Source organism: Cervus canadensis, chromosome 24 (assembly GCF_019320065.1).
Source record: "Cervus canadensis isolate Bull #8, Minnesota chromosome 24, ASM1932006v1, whole genome shotgun sequence".
Taxonomy (NCBI): domain Eukaryota; kingdom Metazoa; phylum Chordata; class Mammalia; order Artiodactyla; family Cervidae; genus Cervus; species Cervus canadensis.
In genome coordinates this window covers 47,499,484-47,513,928 of record NC_057409.1, presented here as the reverse complement: position 1 = coordinate 47,513,928, position 14,445 = coordinate 47,499,484, and the positions used below count along the sequence as shown (strand labels likewise).

General features: G+C 41.8%; 1 protein-coding gene across 5 annotated transcripts in view; it reads right to left on the bottom strand.

The window, feature by feature from the left end:
* The window catches only part of BOLL (boule homolog, RNA binding protein), a 59,412-nt gene extending 49,949 nt beyond the window's left edge, over positions 1–9,463 (bottom strand). For all 5 annotated transcript variants that reach the window (XM_043445959.1, XM_043445957.1, XM_043445958.1 and 2 more), the window contains exons 1-3: positions 9,331–9,463; positions 5,093–5,236; positions 2,108–2,199 (exon numbers count right to left, since the gene is read on the bottom strand). In XM_043445959.1, the coding sequence (XP_043301894.1) occupies positions 2,108–2,199; positions 5,093–5,236; positions 9,331–9,351 (257 nt within the window). In that variant the 5' untranslated portion in view covers positions 9,352–9,463. The remainder of the gene's footprint in view (positions 1–2,107; positions 2,200–5,092; positions 5,237–9,330) is intronic.
* Between the last annotated feature and the right edge of the window lie 4,982 nt (positions 9,464–14,445).

The following is a 14,445-nucleotide window of genomic DNA, read 5'->3' as shown; positions in this document are numbered from 1 at the left end:
GTGTCCAACTCTTTGAGACACCCACAGACTTTACAGTCCATCGAATTCTCCAGGCCAGAATATTGGAGTGGGTAGCCATTCCCTTCTCCAGGGGATCTTCCCAATCCAGGAATTGAACCCAGGTCTCCCACAATGCAGGTGGATTCTTTACCAGCTGAGTCACCAGGGAAGCCCAAGAATACTGAGTGGGTAATCTATCCCTTCTCCAGGATATCATCCCCACCCAGGAATCAAACCAGATCTCCTGCACTGCAGGTGGATTCTTTAACAGCTGAATTACACAATATATGCCTTGTCCAAAAAGACAAAATAGGTAGATAAAAAGGGATGAAAGAAATAAAATCATACCCCCCCAAATTTAATCTCTATTTAGATAACTTTAGGAAACTCTCTTGAGTAATGCTCAACTTTATTTTCCTCAAATTGTGTATGTATGTTAAGTTCCTCAGTCGTGTCCGACTCTGCGACCCCACGGACTGTAGCCTGCCAGGCTCTTTTGTCCATGGAATTCTCCAGGCAAGATTACTTGAGTGGGTAGCTGTTCCCTTCTCCAGGGGATCGTTTCAACCTAGGGATCGAACCCAGGTCTTATGAATTGCAAGCAGATTCTTTACTGTTTAAACCACCAGGGAAGTGCCAATTCATAATTACTAATAAGTAATTATGTATCATGTAATTAATAAACATTTACTATTTTCTTCAATTCATAATTACTGTATTGTATATTAATTTCCTTTTTCAACAAAGGAATTTCTTTTTTATTTGCTCAAGTATTAAACAAGGGCTGAAGAAATACTTTTACACTTTTTTTAGTAGAACACACATACCACCCAGTGGAAAAGGCATAAAATACAGTCTACACTGCTATGTGTGTTTTTCAATGATTTAAAAATGGATATTACAAATCCCAATAAGCCAAATAAAAGTTGTACAATTTCACTTCATCATATTATTGTTTGTCAGACTCAGAAGTCTCTTGTTTATATACAGGATTTATTTATATTATATGTTTATATCTGTTAATAATCTCTGTAGGATCTCATCTCTTTCGAAGTGTCCACCTGTCATACTTACATGTAGTTTCCCACTAATATTTTATCCATCTTATTGGTCCCTTCTTTTATGCCTATGAATATGTATATATTGCCTCTTTTTCAAGAAAATAATCATTCATCGATTTCTTTAACTTTGCAATCAAACTTCTCAAGTGAGAACACTATGTAAACTACCTTCTTCTTCTCTGATATTTGGCTTTTGTATACACCAATTCACTAAAACAGCTCTAATGTCACCAGACAATACTAGCCAAATCCCAGTGCTTTATTCTTTAATTTTCATTCTCCTTGATTTGGCAATTAAAAATCACTCTAAGATTATATTCCTTAGATTAGTCCCCTGGTTAGGTCTCTAACGCACAACCTACAGACATTCTTTTATGTCAGCCTTTTCCAAATTAAGTTCTCTCTAGTCTAAAGCAGATATATAATTCCAAAAGTATCCGATTCCTTTAGCTTCTGGTTCCTTGGCTACTGGACATCAGCTACTCAACATTAAGTGCTTACTATCTAACAATGAATGGTCTCTCAGCCTTTGCAAGAATAAGTTTACAACAAATTAAGGAATATTATACTATCCCCTTTCCTCTAAAATACTCACACCCCACTCCCCCACACATGGAGATCAAAAGGTAGGAGAAAGAAGCCATGAAATTCTTTTTAAAAATGGAATCAGGACTTCCCTGGTGGTCCAGTGGTAAAGAATCCGCCTGCCAATTCAGGGGACATGGGTTCCATCCCTGATCTGGGAAGATTCCACATGCGGTCAAGCAACTAAGCCCATGCACCACAGCTACTGAAGCCTGTGCACCGCAGAGCCCCTGCCTGCTGCAACTAGAAAAAGCCCAGGCACAAAAATGAAGAACCAGTGCAGCCAAAAAAACCCAAAACACAACCCCCCCCCACAAAACAACAAGAACAAAACACAGCCAAACCCACTACAACCTCCTTCTTTAAAAAAAAAAGGAACCAAAGTAAGGCAGAATACAAAACGTAGCAATACAGTAAAAACACAATGGTTAATTCTGTGTACTACCTATAGTGATACTAACCCTTTGGAAACTCCAGCTCTGTCATTTACAATCTTCACTTCTTTTACAGACCCATATTGGGAAAAAAATTTTCTTAAATCATTTTCATTTGTCTAATGGTATAAAAAAAAACACACAACACTTTAATTGATAAAAGATGAAATAACTCTTCTGCTTGTTTTGGAGACAGAAAAGGCAACACAAATAACAATATGGGTATAAGAATGCCTGTCATCATAAAAACAGTGCATGAAATCACTAAATTATTAAAATCAATATTAATACTTTGCTTTATGCAGAGTTGTTAATACTATGTTGTTAAATTATTACATAGCAATAAAATATTTTAAGCTGAGTTTTCTAAAACTACAAATAAAGCTTGTTCTCTAGTTAGCTATTTTTTGATAAAACTGTACTGAAAGTGAAAGTGAAGTTGCTCAGTCGTGTCCGACTCTTTGCGACCCCATGGACAGTAGCCTACCAGGCTCCGCGGTCCGTGGGATTTTCCAGGCAAGAATACTGGAGTGGGCTGCCATTTCCTGCTCCAAAACTGTACTAGGCATGCCTATAATTATACTAATAGCATATTATTATTGGTTCTTGTGATTCAGAGAGGCCTACAGTCATGGCAGTGGAACCAGGTTATGCTGACCTCCACCAGTCACTCTATTTTAATTTTAAAATTTATTATTAATTGAAGGATAATTGCTTTAAAGAATTTTGCTGTTTTCTGTCAAACAATCACTCTATTTTAATCAGCATAGTCATCAGGAAAGTTAAGGTCTTAGAAAGGAAATATATTTACAAAAGTACCTGAACTCAATTTGTGGTAACAACAGAGAGGCTACAAAACTTAAAAGTTTTTAGACTTTTTATCTGTACTCAATATACATACGAACATTATGATGATACACAAAAAACACTGAGTCATAACTAGACTATCATGCATAAGATGTCTACAAAGACGGTTTGGCGTATCTATTGGCCAAATAATCTCATAGTAGACCCACATCACCTTTCCCTAGAGCATTCACTCTAAATTCATTGCAATTTCATTTTTTGGTTCAACTGTGTTTGCCCCCAAGAAAAACTTTAAATATTCATAGAAAAAATTTTTCTTTACATATATATCTAAGAAAAGACACGCCTAATAGTAGAGCAATACCTCTTGAGTTCCACAGGTACCTCACTACTTAAGTAAAAAACTAAATTTTTAGTTGGTAACCTAAGGCTTGCTAAATTGGATGATGGCAAATACTGAGTTAATCTAGGTATAATAGTCTCATTTCAATAAACACAAAATGGAATCAACATCAAAGATTTCTATTAGAGACTTGAAAACAAATTAATTCAAACCATTCTCTGACAGAAGAATCACTAGCTCAACTTTGCATCTCCATCTCTGTTAAAAAGGAGACAGAAAGTCAAGATAATCAAATATTAAAAGGGATGGGTTCTAGGGGTCTAAAAAGAAGAATTTTATGAAGTTTGAGTCTGCTTGCTACTGTGTTAAACTACTTCCTTGCTGGAAATTACCTATGGTTTTGGGTAAGGTGTAACTGTAAGAGGGAGAACCTTACCAGCGAACTTAAAGCTAAGACTGTATTGTAACAGTGGCCCCAGAGTTTATCCTGTGGCTGACTGGCTTCACTAAAAACCGGCACTAAACTAAGGCAAGCCACTGTATCGCACAGGGAACCCTACTCAGCGCTGTGGTGACCTGAGTGGGAAAGGAGCCTAACAGGGGATATGTGTGTACCTATAGCTGGGTCACTGTGCTGTATAGGGGAAACTCAAACAGCATTGGAAAGCAGCTATACGCCAACAAGATAAAAACCCTCCACTTAACCTAGCCATACACATCACTACACTTATTGATGATGTATTTAAAGATATACTAAGCTAATATAAATTCTGTATAAGGATATTTAACTTGAATATTTATTGTCAGTTATTAATATTTTCCACAGAAACAGGAAATCTTTTTAAAAGTAAGCACTTCATAAGAAATTATTTTCCTTCATTTATTATTAGTGACCCAATCACACACTTGCTTAAGACTCATAATTTCGATAAACACATTGTGACATTCATCTTGAGCAGGAAACGAAGCAATTCCATCCAAATTGTAAGACACTGATTGTTGGAAAACAGTGAGTGATAAATACTATACCCTAATTCCACAAGGATTTTCTTTTTTAAGACAACTCTCCCTGAAATTTCCAATATGTAATATGGAAGCCTGGAGATCCTTCTATATATACCCTTGGAAGAAAGAATGTTCCACCTAGATTATCGATGCCTGCTTTTCCTGTAGATGTTTACAACTGCCTCCCACATGGGGGGGAGGGGGCTGCAAAACATCTCACAAAACTATGCCTCTCTCAAAGAGTGAAATGGCTGATTACATTATTTAAACATATTACTGTTAAGATGCTTTATTTTGACTAGGACACAAGCCTTTTTTGGTAATCAAATTGTAAATTCAGTGACAAGCAATTTGCAAAATAAAAGTCTAAGAAGTTACTCAGGAACTGAAGATATAAGTTGGGATAAAGAAACAGGACTTCAGAAAACTGTTGTGTTTTTGTTTTCTTTTTCCTTAATTGAGTCATCTTTTGAAAATTTTAATCACTCATTGTTTGGGCTATTGGATTACTATGTAAAAAAAGTATAATTAGTGTGATATGGTGAAACAAAGAACGTGGAGCTATCAGTCAGAAAACTAGGATTCAAAAAAAAAAAGAAAACTAGGATTCCAGTTTTCACTCTGTCTCTAAGTAGTTAGGAGACTATAGATATGTCAATGAGCCTCAATTTCCTTGTATGTGAAATTAGACAATTATATATACTCTACTATAATAAGACAATTTGAACCCTACTAATCATTATGAAAATATTAAATACATTGTTTTTACAGTTGTACAAATAAGCCATTTCTGAGAAATATAATAAATATTTCTAATACAAAAAATAATTCACTATATTGCATGCATTATGAGGTACCTTAAAGTCAATTCCTCCTACAAAGATGCGATTAGGGATCACTGTTCCATATCTTGGGGCACTCGTTGGGTTATTCAAAGGCACAGGTGACACAGGATTAGGGGATGGAGATAATGAATCTGTTTGCGTCTGATTTGATGTTTGCTGTAAAATAAAATTCTTTTAAACTCTTGGTACTGGGTATAAGTTTTAACACAAGATAAAAGCATTTATCCTTCAAAAAGGTAAGTCACTGACAAAATGTAGTATTTTAGACTTTAATTTTATGCTACTATGAAGATTATAAAGCTAATAACTTTTGAAGGCAAGAAAAATACAAGAAATACAGAATCTACTTTTCTACAGAGAACTTAAATCTTAAGTGTATCATATAAACATACATATATTAATTAGTATTAAATGTACAATTTAAATATTTTAAGTATTAAGAAGGAATATTAAACTCAAAAAGAAGTTTAGGAAAGAGAAAAGTAGCCCTGGACAGTTAGGAGCTGGCCTGGTACAACAACTAGGCCCTGGTGTTGTAAGAGGTGTCGGGACCTCACAGGTAGTCTGTGGTGTTCTCTTGTTAACACCAACATTGAGCAAGGCTACTGTTATTGTGATGAAAGAAAGTGAAAGTCGCTCAGTCCTGTCTGACTCTCTGCGTCCCCATGGACTGTGGTCCATGGAATTCTCCAGGCCAGAATACTAGAGTGAGTGGCCTTTCCCTTCTCCAGGGGATCTTTCCAATCCAGAGATCGAACCTAGGTCTCCTGCATTGCAGGTGGATTCTTTACCAGCTGAGCCACAAGGGAAGCCCAAGAACACTGGAGTGGGTAGCCTATCCCTTCTCCAGGGGATCTTCCCTATCCAGGAATGGAACCGGGGTCTCCAGCATTGCAGGCGGATTCTATACCAACTGAGCTATCAGGAAGCGTTATTGTGATGGGTGAAAATAAAAACAAGGCCACTCCATAATCATATCTACACATTGACAAAAACAAAACCATTTCCCAAACCACAAGAATGACCAAACATCCTTTTATCCTGCCTGACAAGACTGACTGCTCCTTCTTTATCAATCACAGAACTCAGCTTCAATCTCTTTCTTGTCTTCCAAATGAGAACTAAGGTAGTACTAGTGGTAAAGAACCTGCCTGCCAATGCAGGAGACTTAAGAGATGCCAGTTCGATCCCTGGGTGGGAAAGATCCCCTGGAGAAGGAAATGGCAACCCACTCCAGTATTCTTGCCAGGAGAAACCAATGGAGAGAGAAGCCTGGCAGGCTATAGCCTAAAGGGTTGCAAAGAGCCGGACATGACTGGAGCGACGTAGCACTTAGCACAATCATAGAATTACTCCCACTTTCTGACAACATGCATTTCAGAGTAAAACCTTCTTTAAACCCACTCTAAAAAGTGCTAATACAAGCCTAAATCCTATAATAAGTTCTAACATCCTCTAGTTGAGAGGCACCATGTTCTTCCTTGCTGTAATTCAGAAGAGCCAACGTTATTAAACTATAGGTGTATTTGTGGTGGTCTTAGGCTAAAGGGCATTGACAAGTAAATACATTCTGACATTTAATTTCACTGCTTTTCAACTCTAAAGTCAAATTTTTAAATGCACTTGGCAATTTGAAAAGTGGCCTGATTTTGCAAAAATAAAGTTTATACCTATATGTATAAAAATTTATAGGTACAGGTATAAGTTTTTATACTAAAGTTTTTAATATTAATTTTTACTTTATGCTAAAGAACTGAGCTCATATTCATATATTCACAATTCTAAGTCAGTGGCTTTAATTCAGATTTTAATAAATATATATTAACAAATAATGGAAAAGAAAATGGTAACCCATGCCAGTATTCTTGCCTGGAAAATACCATGGACAGGGGAGCTTGGTGGTCCACAGTCCATGAGGTCGCAAACAGCTGGACATGACTTAGCGACTATAAAAACAATAATAACTAACATATAAGCCTTTGCACAATAGCAAGACAGTAGATAGACTCTTAAGGTACACTGGGAAAAAAACAAGACTTGGGAATAGAATTTTTAAAGAGAAACAAATGTAAGAACTTGCTATTTTCCTTGTAAGAACACTAAAGAGACTTCTGAGACACTAAAAGAGTGCTTCAAAAAGCTTGAAGTTCACGACTTAAATTCTCTAATAAACAAACTCATGAAAATGAATTTCCCACTTAGATAATGGAGTTGTTCTTTTTCACACTGCTCTGCTTTCATTTCATTGGCCAATAAACCATAATCCCTAAAAATTATTCTCTGCAAGATGTACAGAGAAACATCTAGGCCAGTGGTGACTACGGGGCTGTAGGCTGGAACTTATCGGGTCTATTCTCCACCCAGTCTTAAAAGGGAAAAACGCTCCCAAGTACGGGAGTTCATAAAAACATCTCTTAAACCACAAAGTCATCATATTTAATAATTGCTATATTGTAGCTGCCAGTGAAAGAAACTGGGAACCCAATCTTAACAGCACCCTCTCAGGGCATTTGAAAGTTAATTTATAACTTCTTTATTCAACAAATGAACTCTTTTGCTTTCAAATTTATTTAAAACTCCACTGGTTTTTATTTTTATGAGAGAAAAATGACATGAATGGAAGAGAACAAAGTGCTTTATTTCCAATCTTAAGAAACCCTCAACACGGAGGAAGGAAAAACACGAACTTTGTACATTCCATTCACATCATTCTTCAATTTTTAAGGTTCCTATTCTATTGTGGGTTCCAACTGTTTTTTCTCCTTACCACTAATCACTTTCCAACACATTATGTAATTTATATTGCGTTTGTCATCTCTTTCCACTATATTGTAATGTTCAAGAAAGGGGCTTTGCCTGTTTTGTTCACCGCAGTATCTAAGACCATATATAGCAGGTGTTCAATAAACATTTGTTGAATAAAGAATCAATAATTTCTTCCTGCTCACAATACACCAACTCTTAGGTTGTGGGCTGAAGAATACAACATGAATAAAACCCTAGAAAGCATTTTAATCTTGGCAGTAACAAGGCTCAGGTAGAGGCAATCATTAAGTTCCTTAGAGACAGTTAGTGACTGAGTTAATTCAGAATGCCTCAAATTCCGCCGGCAATAATTTTGCAAATGTATGAAAAGCACCTAGCTAGGTGCTGTTTTGGGGCAAGCAGTAAGGGTCCTTAGCTTAGTACAACTTCTAGTACTAAAAAGTTTATTTAAAATTTCCTCCAAAGCAATGTGCCTCCACTGCCTCCTCCCCTTGAGAATTAACCTCGAAATTTATCATCTACTCTGCCAGTGAAAAGAAGAGGAAAAAGACGGGCTAACCGTCGCAGTCAAGGACTCGGCGCTCCTTCCCCTCCGAGGCCAGCAAGCTGAGGCGCCGGAGGAAATGGCCGCAGCGACAACTTCCTCAGGTTCTCTCAAGTCATCGTGAACTGGAGCACCGATTCGAGGATCCACCCCCTCCCCACCAAAGTGCGGGAGGGAAAAGAAGGCTAGCCAGCGAGAAATTTTGTCCCGCAAGCCCGCCAGAAGCAGTGGCGGGAATCCTCAACGGCACAGACCCAGACGCCGGCCTCGTGCGTAGCAGGGCCCCGCGGGCATTGCGTGGCACTCGCTGATTGGCTGCCGGCGGGCACGGGGTGGGGCGCGACGGCACGTTGCCGCAGCCCCTCCGGCCTACTCGGTCTCCCACCCCTCCCCCGCCCAGACTGGCCTGGGCGCGAGTGCCCAGTTCCGACTTGTGCCCAGGTGCCCCTTATACCCCACACTCGTCCCCCACCCCCACCCCCGCCAGGTCTCTCAGCACGTCTGGTTTCCGCTGACCGGTCGGGAAGAGGAGGGGATGGCCGCCTGGCCAACACCTCAAGTGGGCGGCTAGGCTGAGAATGGCTGGAGTGAGCGTCAAAGACGCAGCCGAACCTACTTTCGGCGGGAAAGCTGGTTCTCTGGCCTGGACCCAGCCTGGTGCACAGGACCAGGTCACCCACGCTTCCCGGAACCTTCCCGCGGGTCTACACCAGTCCAGGCCCGGCGTCGCACCTGCCCGACCCCACTACACAACCCGACGGGGCCTGCAGGCAGGCCGCTCTTCATGGCGGTCGATGGGGCGCCCTGTCCACGGTTCTTGCTGACAAAATAGCGAGCTCTAGACTCGTCCTTCCAGCCCCCTCACAGACGGAGTCCACGTTGCTCCTTCTCCCCGCTATCCCGGGGGCCCAGGACTCAGGGCCCTGACCGCCGTACTCACCGCCCCGGACTCGGTCTCCATCGTCCTCTCTGCTCTTCAAAAGCCAGGGGGAAAGGCAGAGAAACCTACAGTTCGAAAGCACCTTCGAACCCAGGAAGCAACACCACGCTTCCCGACGGAGACTTTCTCCCCCTGGCGGCGACGGCGGCGGTGGCAGCTGCAAGGGCGCAGACTCGAACCCGGGGCCTGAACCTGCCACTCGCGGGGGTAGGGAGGGGCAGACGACGTAGCCTCGGGCGGCGGGTGGCGGTGCGGGCGGGCGCCGCAAGCCCGGGAGGGGCGCGGGCGGGCAGGTTTCGGCGGTGGCCTGTGGTCGCCGAGCTGGGCCGTCTCAGGGGCAGAGCGTGCCGCAGGTCGGGGCGGGCGTGAGGTGTGCGGATCGAGGGCTCTGTTCTGAAGCCACTCTCGTCTGCTTTCGGACGGCTGGGGAAGAGACAGCGAGCGGCTATGCAGAGCTCCATGCACCACACGCCTTTCCCTCTCCTCCCCTTTGGAGAAAAGTTGGCTTCTAGGACTGGTGGGTTTTCGAGAGGTGGCGGTGCGTTTAGAGGCTTTATTAAAGTGCAAGAAGCCGGTTGACGGGCGACTTCGTAAGGCTGGTGCGGGGAGAGGAGACCAGTTTGCAGAGTTAAAGCCTGACCCCCGGGTCCTGACGTGCCAAACTCGGGGGCTCCGGAGAAGCCGCAGACGCCTCGGCGCACCTGTTGTCGCCGTCACTCATCCCCGGCGAGCGGGCGGGGCGGCGCGGGCCACTTGGCCGGGAACCGCCGCGCCGCCCCGTCCGAGCTCCGGCGTCCGCCTTAGGCCCGCGCTGAGCACAGCCGGTTCGCCGCACAGCCGGCCTGCGATGGAGCTACCTGCGCGCTCCAGGGGTGAGGACTGTGCCTCTTGGCTGGAGCGGCTCTATCTCCTTTGAAAGAAGTCTTTCTGAAAAGTAGCTGTGATTTATATATGCATCAATACATATATCATCAACTTCACATACTTTACTTATGTATATAAATATATATAACCAGTTTTAAACAATCATAACTCGGTAAACTTCTGTAATGTTTATGGCGATTATGGCACTATGATTATCGTTAAGCAATTTGGTCAAGATCTAAAGCGATAGATTTAAGTCTCTGATCCCAGGTCATGATTTAACCACATTGCCATATTTTAAAGAATTAGCAAAAACTGTTAAAAATTACATCAGAGATGACTTTTGTACTATTATAAAAGTTTGACTTCAGTTTACTTTCAAGATAAAGTGTTAAGATTATTATGTATTTAAGTTTTAATCTTTGGTGCAAAAGGAGAGCATGGCCACCCACTCCAGTATTCTTGCCTGGAGAATCCTCATGGACAGAGGAGCCTGGTGGGCTACAGTCCATGGGGTCTCAAAGAGTGGAACACGACTGAAGCGACTTAGCATGCACTTTGATGCCAGGCCCAGTGCTTTACAATCAGTATCATTTAATCATTTCATTCTCCAGCAGCCCTTCAGGTAGATACACCTGTTATTTTCATGTGTGTGTGTGTGTGTGTGTGAAAGGACTTGGGCTTCCCAGGTAGCTTAGTGGTAAAGAATCTGCCTGCCAAGCAGGAGACTTGGGTTCAATCCCTGGCTCAGAAGATCCCCCAGAGCAGGAAATGGCAACCCACCTTAGTGTTCCTGCCTGTAAAATCCCAAGGACAGAGGAGCCTGGTGGGCTATAGTCCTTGGGCCACAAAAGAGTCAGATATGACTTAAGTGACTAAACAATAATATTGGAGGATAATTGCTTTATACTGTTGTGTTGGTTTCTGCCATCCATCAACATGAATCAGCCATAGATATACATGTGTCTCCTCCTTGAACCTCCCTCCCATCTCCTACCCTATCCCACCCCTCTAGATTTTCACAGAGCACTTGGTTGAGCTCCCTGTGTCACAGAGCAAATTCCCACTGGCTATCTGTTTAACATATGGTGATGTAAATGTTTCAATGCTACTTTCTTGGTTGGTCCCACCCTTTCCTTCTCCCACTGTATCGGCAAGTCTGTTTTCTATGTCTGCGTCTCCACTGCTGCTCTGCAGGTAGGTTCAGCAGTACCATCTTTCTAGATTCCATATATATGAGTGAATTACAATATTTATCTTTCTCTTTCTGACTTACTTCACTCTGTATAATAGGCTCTAGGGTCATCTACCTCATTAGAACTGAGTGAAATGTGTTCCTTCTTATGGCTGAGTAATATTCCTTTGTGTGTATATACCACTATTTCTTTATCCATTCATCTTTCTCTGGACATCTAGATTGCTACCAATTGCTAGCTATTGTAAGTAGTGCTGTGATGAACATTGGGATACATGTATCTTTTTCAGTTATGATTTCCTCAGGGTATATGCCCAGTAGTGGGATTGTTGGTCATATGGTCATTTTAGTCCTAGTTTTTAAAGAAATCTCCATACTATTCTCCATAATGGGCTGTATCCAATTTACATTCCCACCAACAGTGCAAGAGGGTTCCTTTTTCTCCACACCCTTTCCAATATTTGTTGTTGTTTTGTTGTTTAGTTGCTTAGTCGTGTCTGACTCTTTGCAATATCATGGACTACAGCACACCAGCCTTCCTGTCCTTCACCATCCCCCAGAGCTTGCTCAAACTCATGTCCATTGAGTTGATGATGCCATCCAACCATCTCGTCCTCTGTCGTCCCCTTCTCCTCCTGTCTTCGATCTTTCCCAGCACTTTTCCAGTGAGTCGGCTCTTTGCATCAGGTGGCCAAAGTATTAGAGCTTCAGCTTCAGCATCAGTCTTTTCAGTGAATATTCAGAGTTGATTTTCTTTAGGATTGACTGGTTTGGTCTCCTTTCAGTCCAAGGGACTCTCAAGAATCTTCTCAAATGCCACAGTCCTCCAATATTTAATTGGAAGATAATTGCTTTACAATATTGTCCCTTAATTTTACCCCTAACCTGCTCTCACTTCCTGACCAGTAACTTTGCTGGTTTTTATCCTCTTTCCATTTTTATATTATTCTTGGATTTGAACTGCAGGGCAGGAGAAAGTTTTCCTTGACCTTCCTTAGGGTCTTTGGCTGGTTCTGAAAATTAAACTGACAAAGACAGGTTAACAGGAGAAAAACACACATTTTATTGAATTTTCACATGTACATAGGAACCTTCAGAAGAGAATGAAGACTCTAGGAAGTAATGAGAACAGGAAGCTTTCACACCTTTTAGACAAACAATGAATTTGTGAGGAGTTGACAAGACAAAAGGGTTTGGGCTAGGGAGAGTAAATGTGAAGAAGTAATTAGGAAGATTAAGGTTAGTTTAACAAGATTTGTTTGCAGATTCTTCTGGGCTGATAGATTTATTTTTTCTTCTTTAGGGTTTTTCTACATTTACTGGTTCTTAATTGCTTCCAAATAAAAATTGTATGTCAAAGAGACACATTTTGGGGTGACATGTTCTGGTTTCCTTCAAATGCATGCAATATTTTCACAACTACAATAATGACACCTCTTAATTCATTTTTCTTACATCCTGAGCATCTTGGCAATACGTCATGTCATGTCCCTATCATCCTTCTCTCCTTGACATTTCAAACATCTCTGTATTACATTGTTCAGTTGTCACTGTTCTACTGTCCTTCAGCAACTACATTGTGTTTGTTTGAGTAGCAGGCAGTTGTTGCCTTGGCGCATACCTGAGGCCGACCACCACACACTGTTGTGTAGATTCTTCAGCGCATAAGAGTTCTGGCCAGAAATGTGAAGAGGCTTGAAATACAGCCCTTGCTGCTCCATTCACATCGCCAGTTAGCCTTAGTGCCCCATCCATTCATTGCGAGAGCTTTTCCCTAATTCAGAAAAAGGTGCTGAGTGGGCCAGTTGCAGCCATACCTAAACAGAGCTCCTGCATTGTAAGACAGTATCAGGAAACGCTGGCTTATGTTCATTATGTTTTACTATCACATTCTCAGATATAAGTAACTGCTTGACATTTGGTAAAATTTTCAGCTAGGTAAGTGATTCAAGTTGGGTTCCTCAGGAAACAGATTCTGAGATTTGCATGCAGGAGATTTTTGGGGACCTGTGCTTGGGAACAGCACCTGAGAAGAGTGAAGGAAACAGAACTGGGCAAAGAAGTTGAATTGTGATGTTGAAACAGAGTCCTCAGCAATCCTAGGATGACTTTCTAAGTTGTCCCCAGTGATCAGAATTCCCTCTCAACCCCATGCTCTATAGTCTATAATCGCTGGATGCAGGCTGCTTCCAGAGTGGACCTGACTGGACATGATGGTTCTCTTCAGCTGAGGGCAATTTCTGGACAGGGGCACAGCTGAGAACAACCCACCCTCACAATACCTGGTGGAACAAAGGGCTCAGTACTGAAGTGGATTTGGCACACCACAGCATATGCTAAAGTAGCTTCATAACCATTGAGTGACTTTTTCTCCCCAATGGGATTAGTCAGGTTACCACTGTTTGCTTTTGGTTGAAGGAACATCTGATAGAATGCTGCTGCTGCTGCTGCTAAGTCGCTTCAGTCGTGTCTGACTCTGTGCAACCCCATAGACGGCAGCCCACTAGGCTCTGCCGTCCCTGGGATTCTCCAGGCAAGAATACTGGAGTGGGTTGCCATTTCCTTCCCCAATGCATGAAAGTGAAAAGTGAAAGTGAAGTCACTCAGTCGTGTCTGACTTCACGACCCCATGAACTATAGCCTACCAGGCTCCTCCATCCATGGGATTTTCCAGGCAAGAGTACTGGAGTGGGATGCCATTTCCTTCTCCAGATAGAATAATCCCAGGAAAAATTCAAGGTTTTTTCTTAGGGCACTTCAGAGATTGCAGTGAATACCAGGAACATAGATCCAGTAAACAAAAATTGTCTGAAAATACAGGTTGCATGTTGTGTTTAATGACTGTAGGCTTGAAAATATCTTATGAGTTTGTCCTCTGTTGGTTCCATGTTCAAGAAAATATCTGTATTGGTTATGATGGGGCAACATAATTAAAAAACGAAACCTTCTTGCAACCCAGAAAACCTTTCCTCAAAGGTGAGACTGTAAACAGTTTCATTATTAACTAAGCGTGAAACTTGTGGTACCACGTTGGTACCAATGTGTACCAACGGACA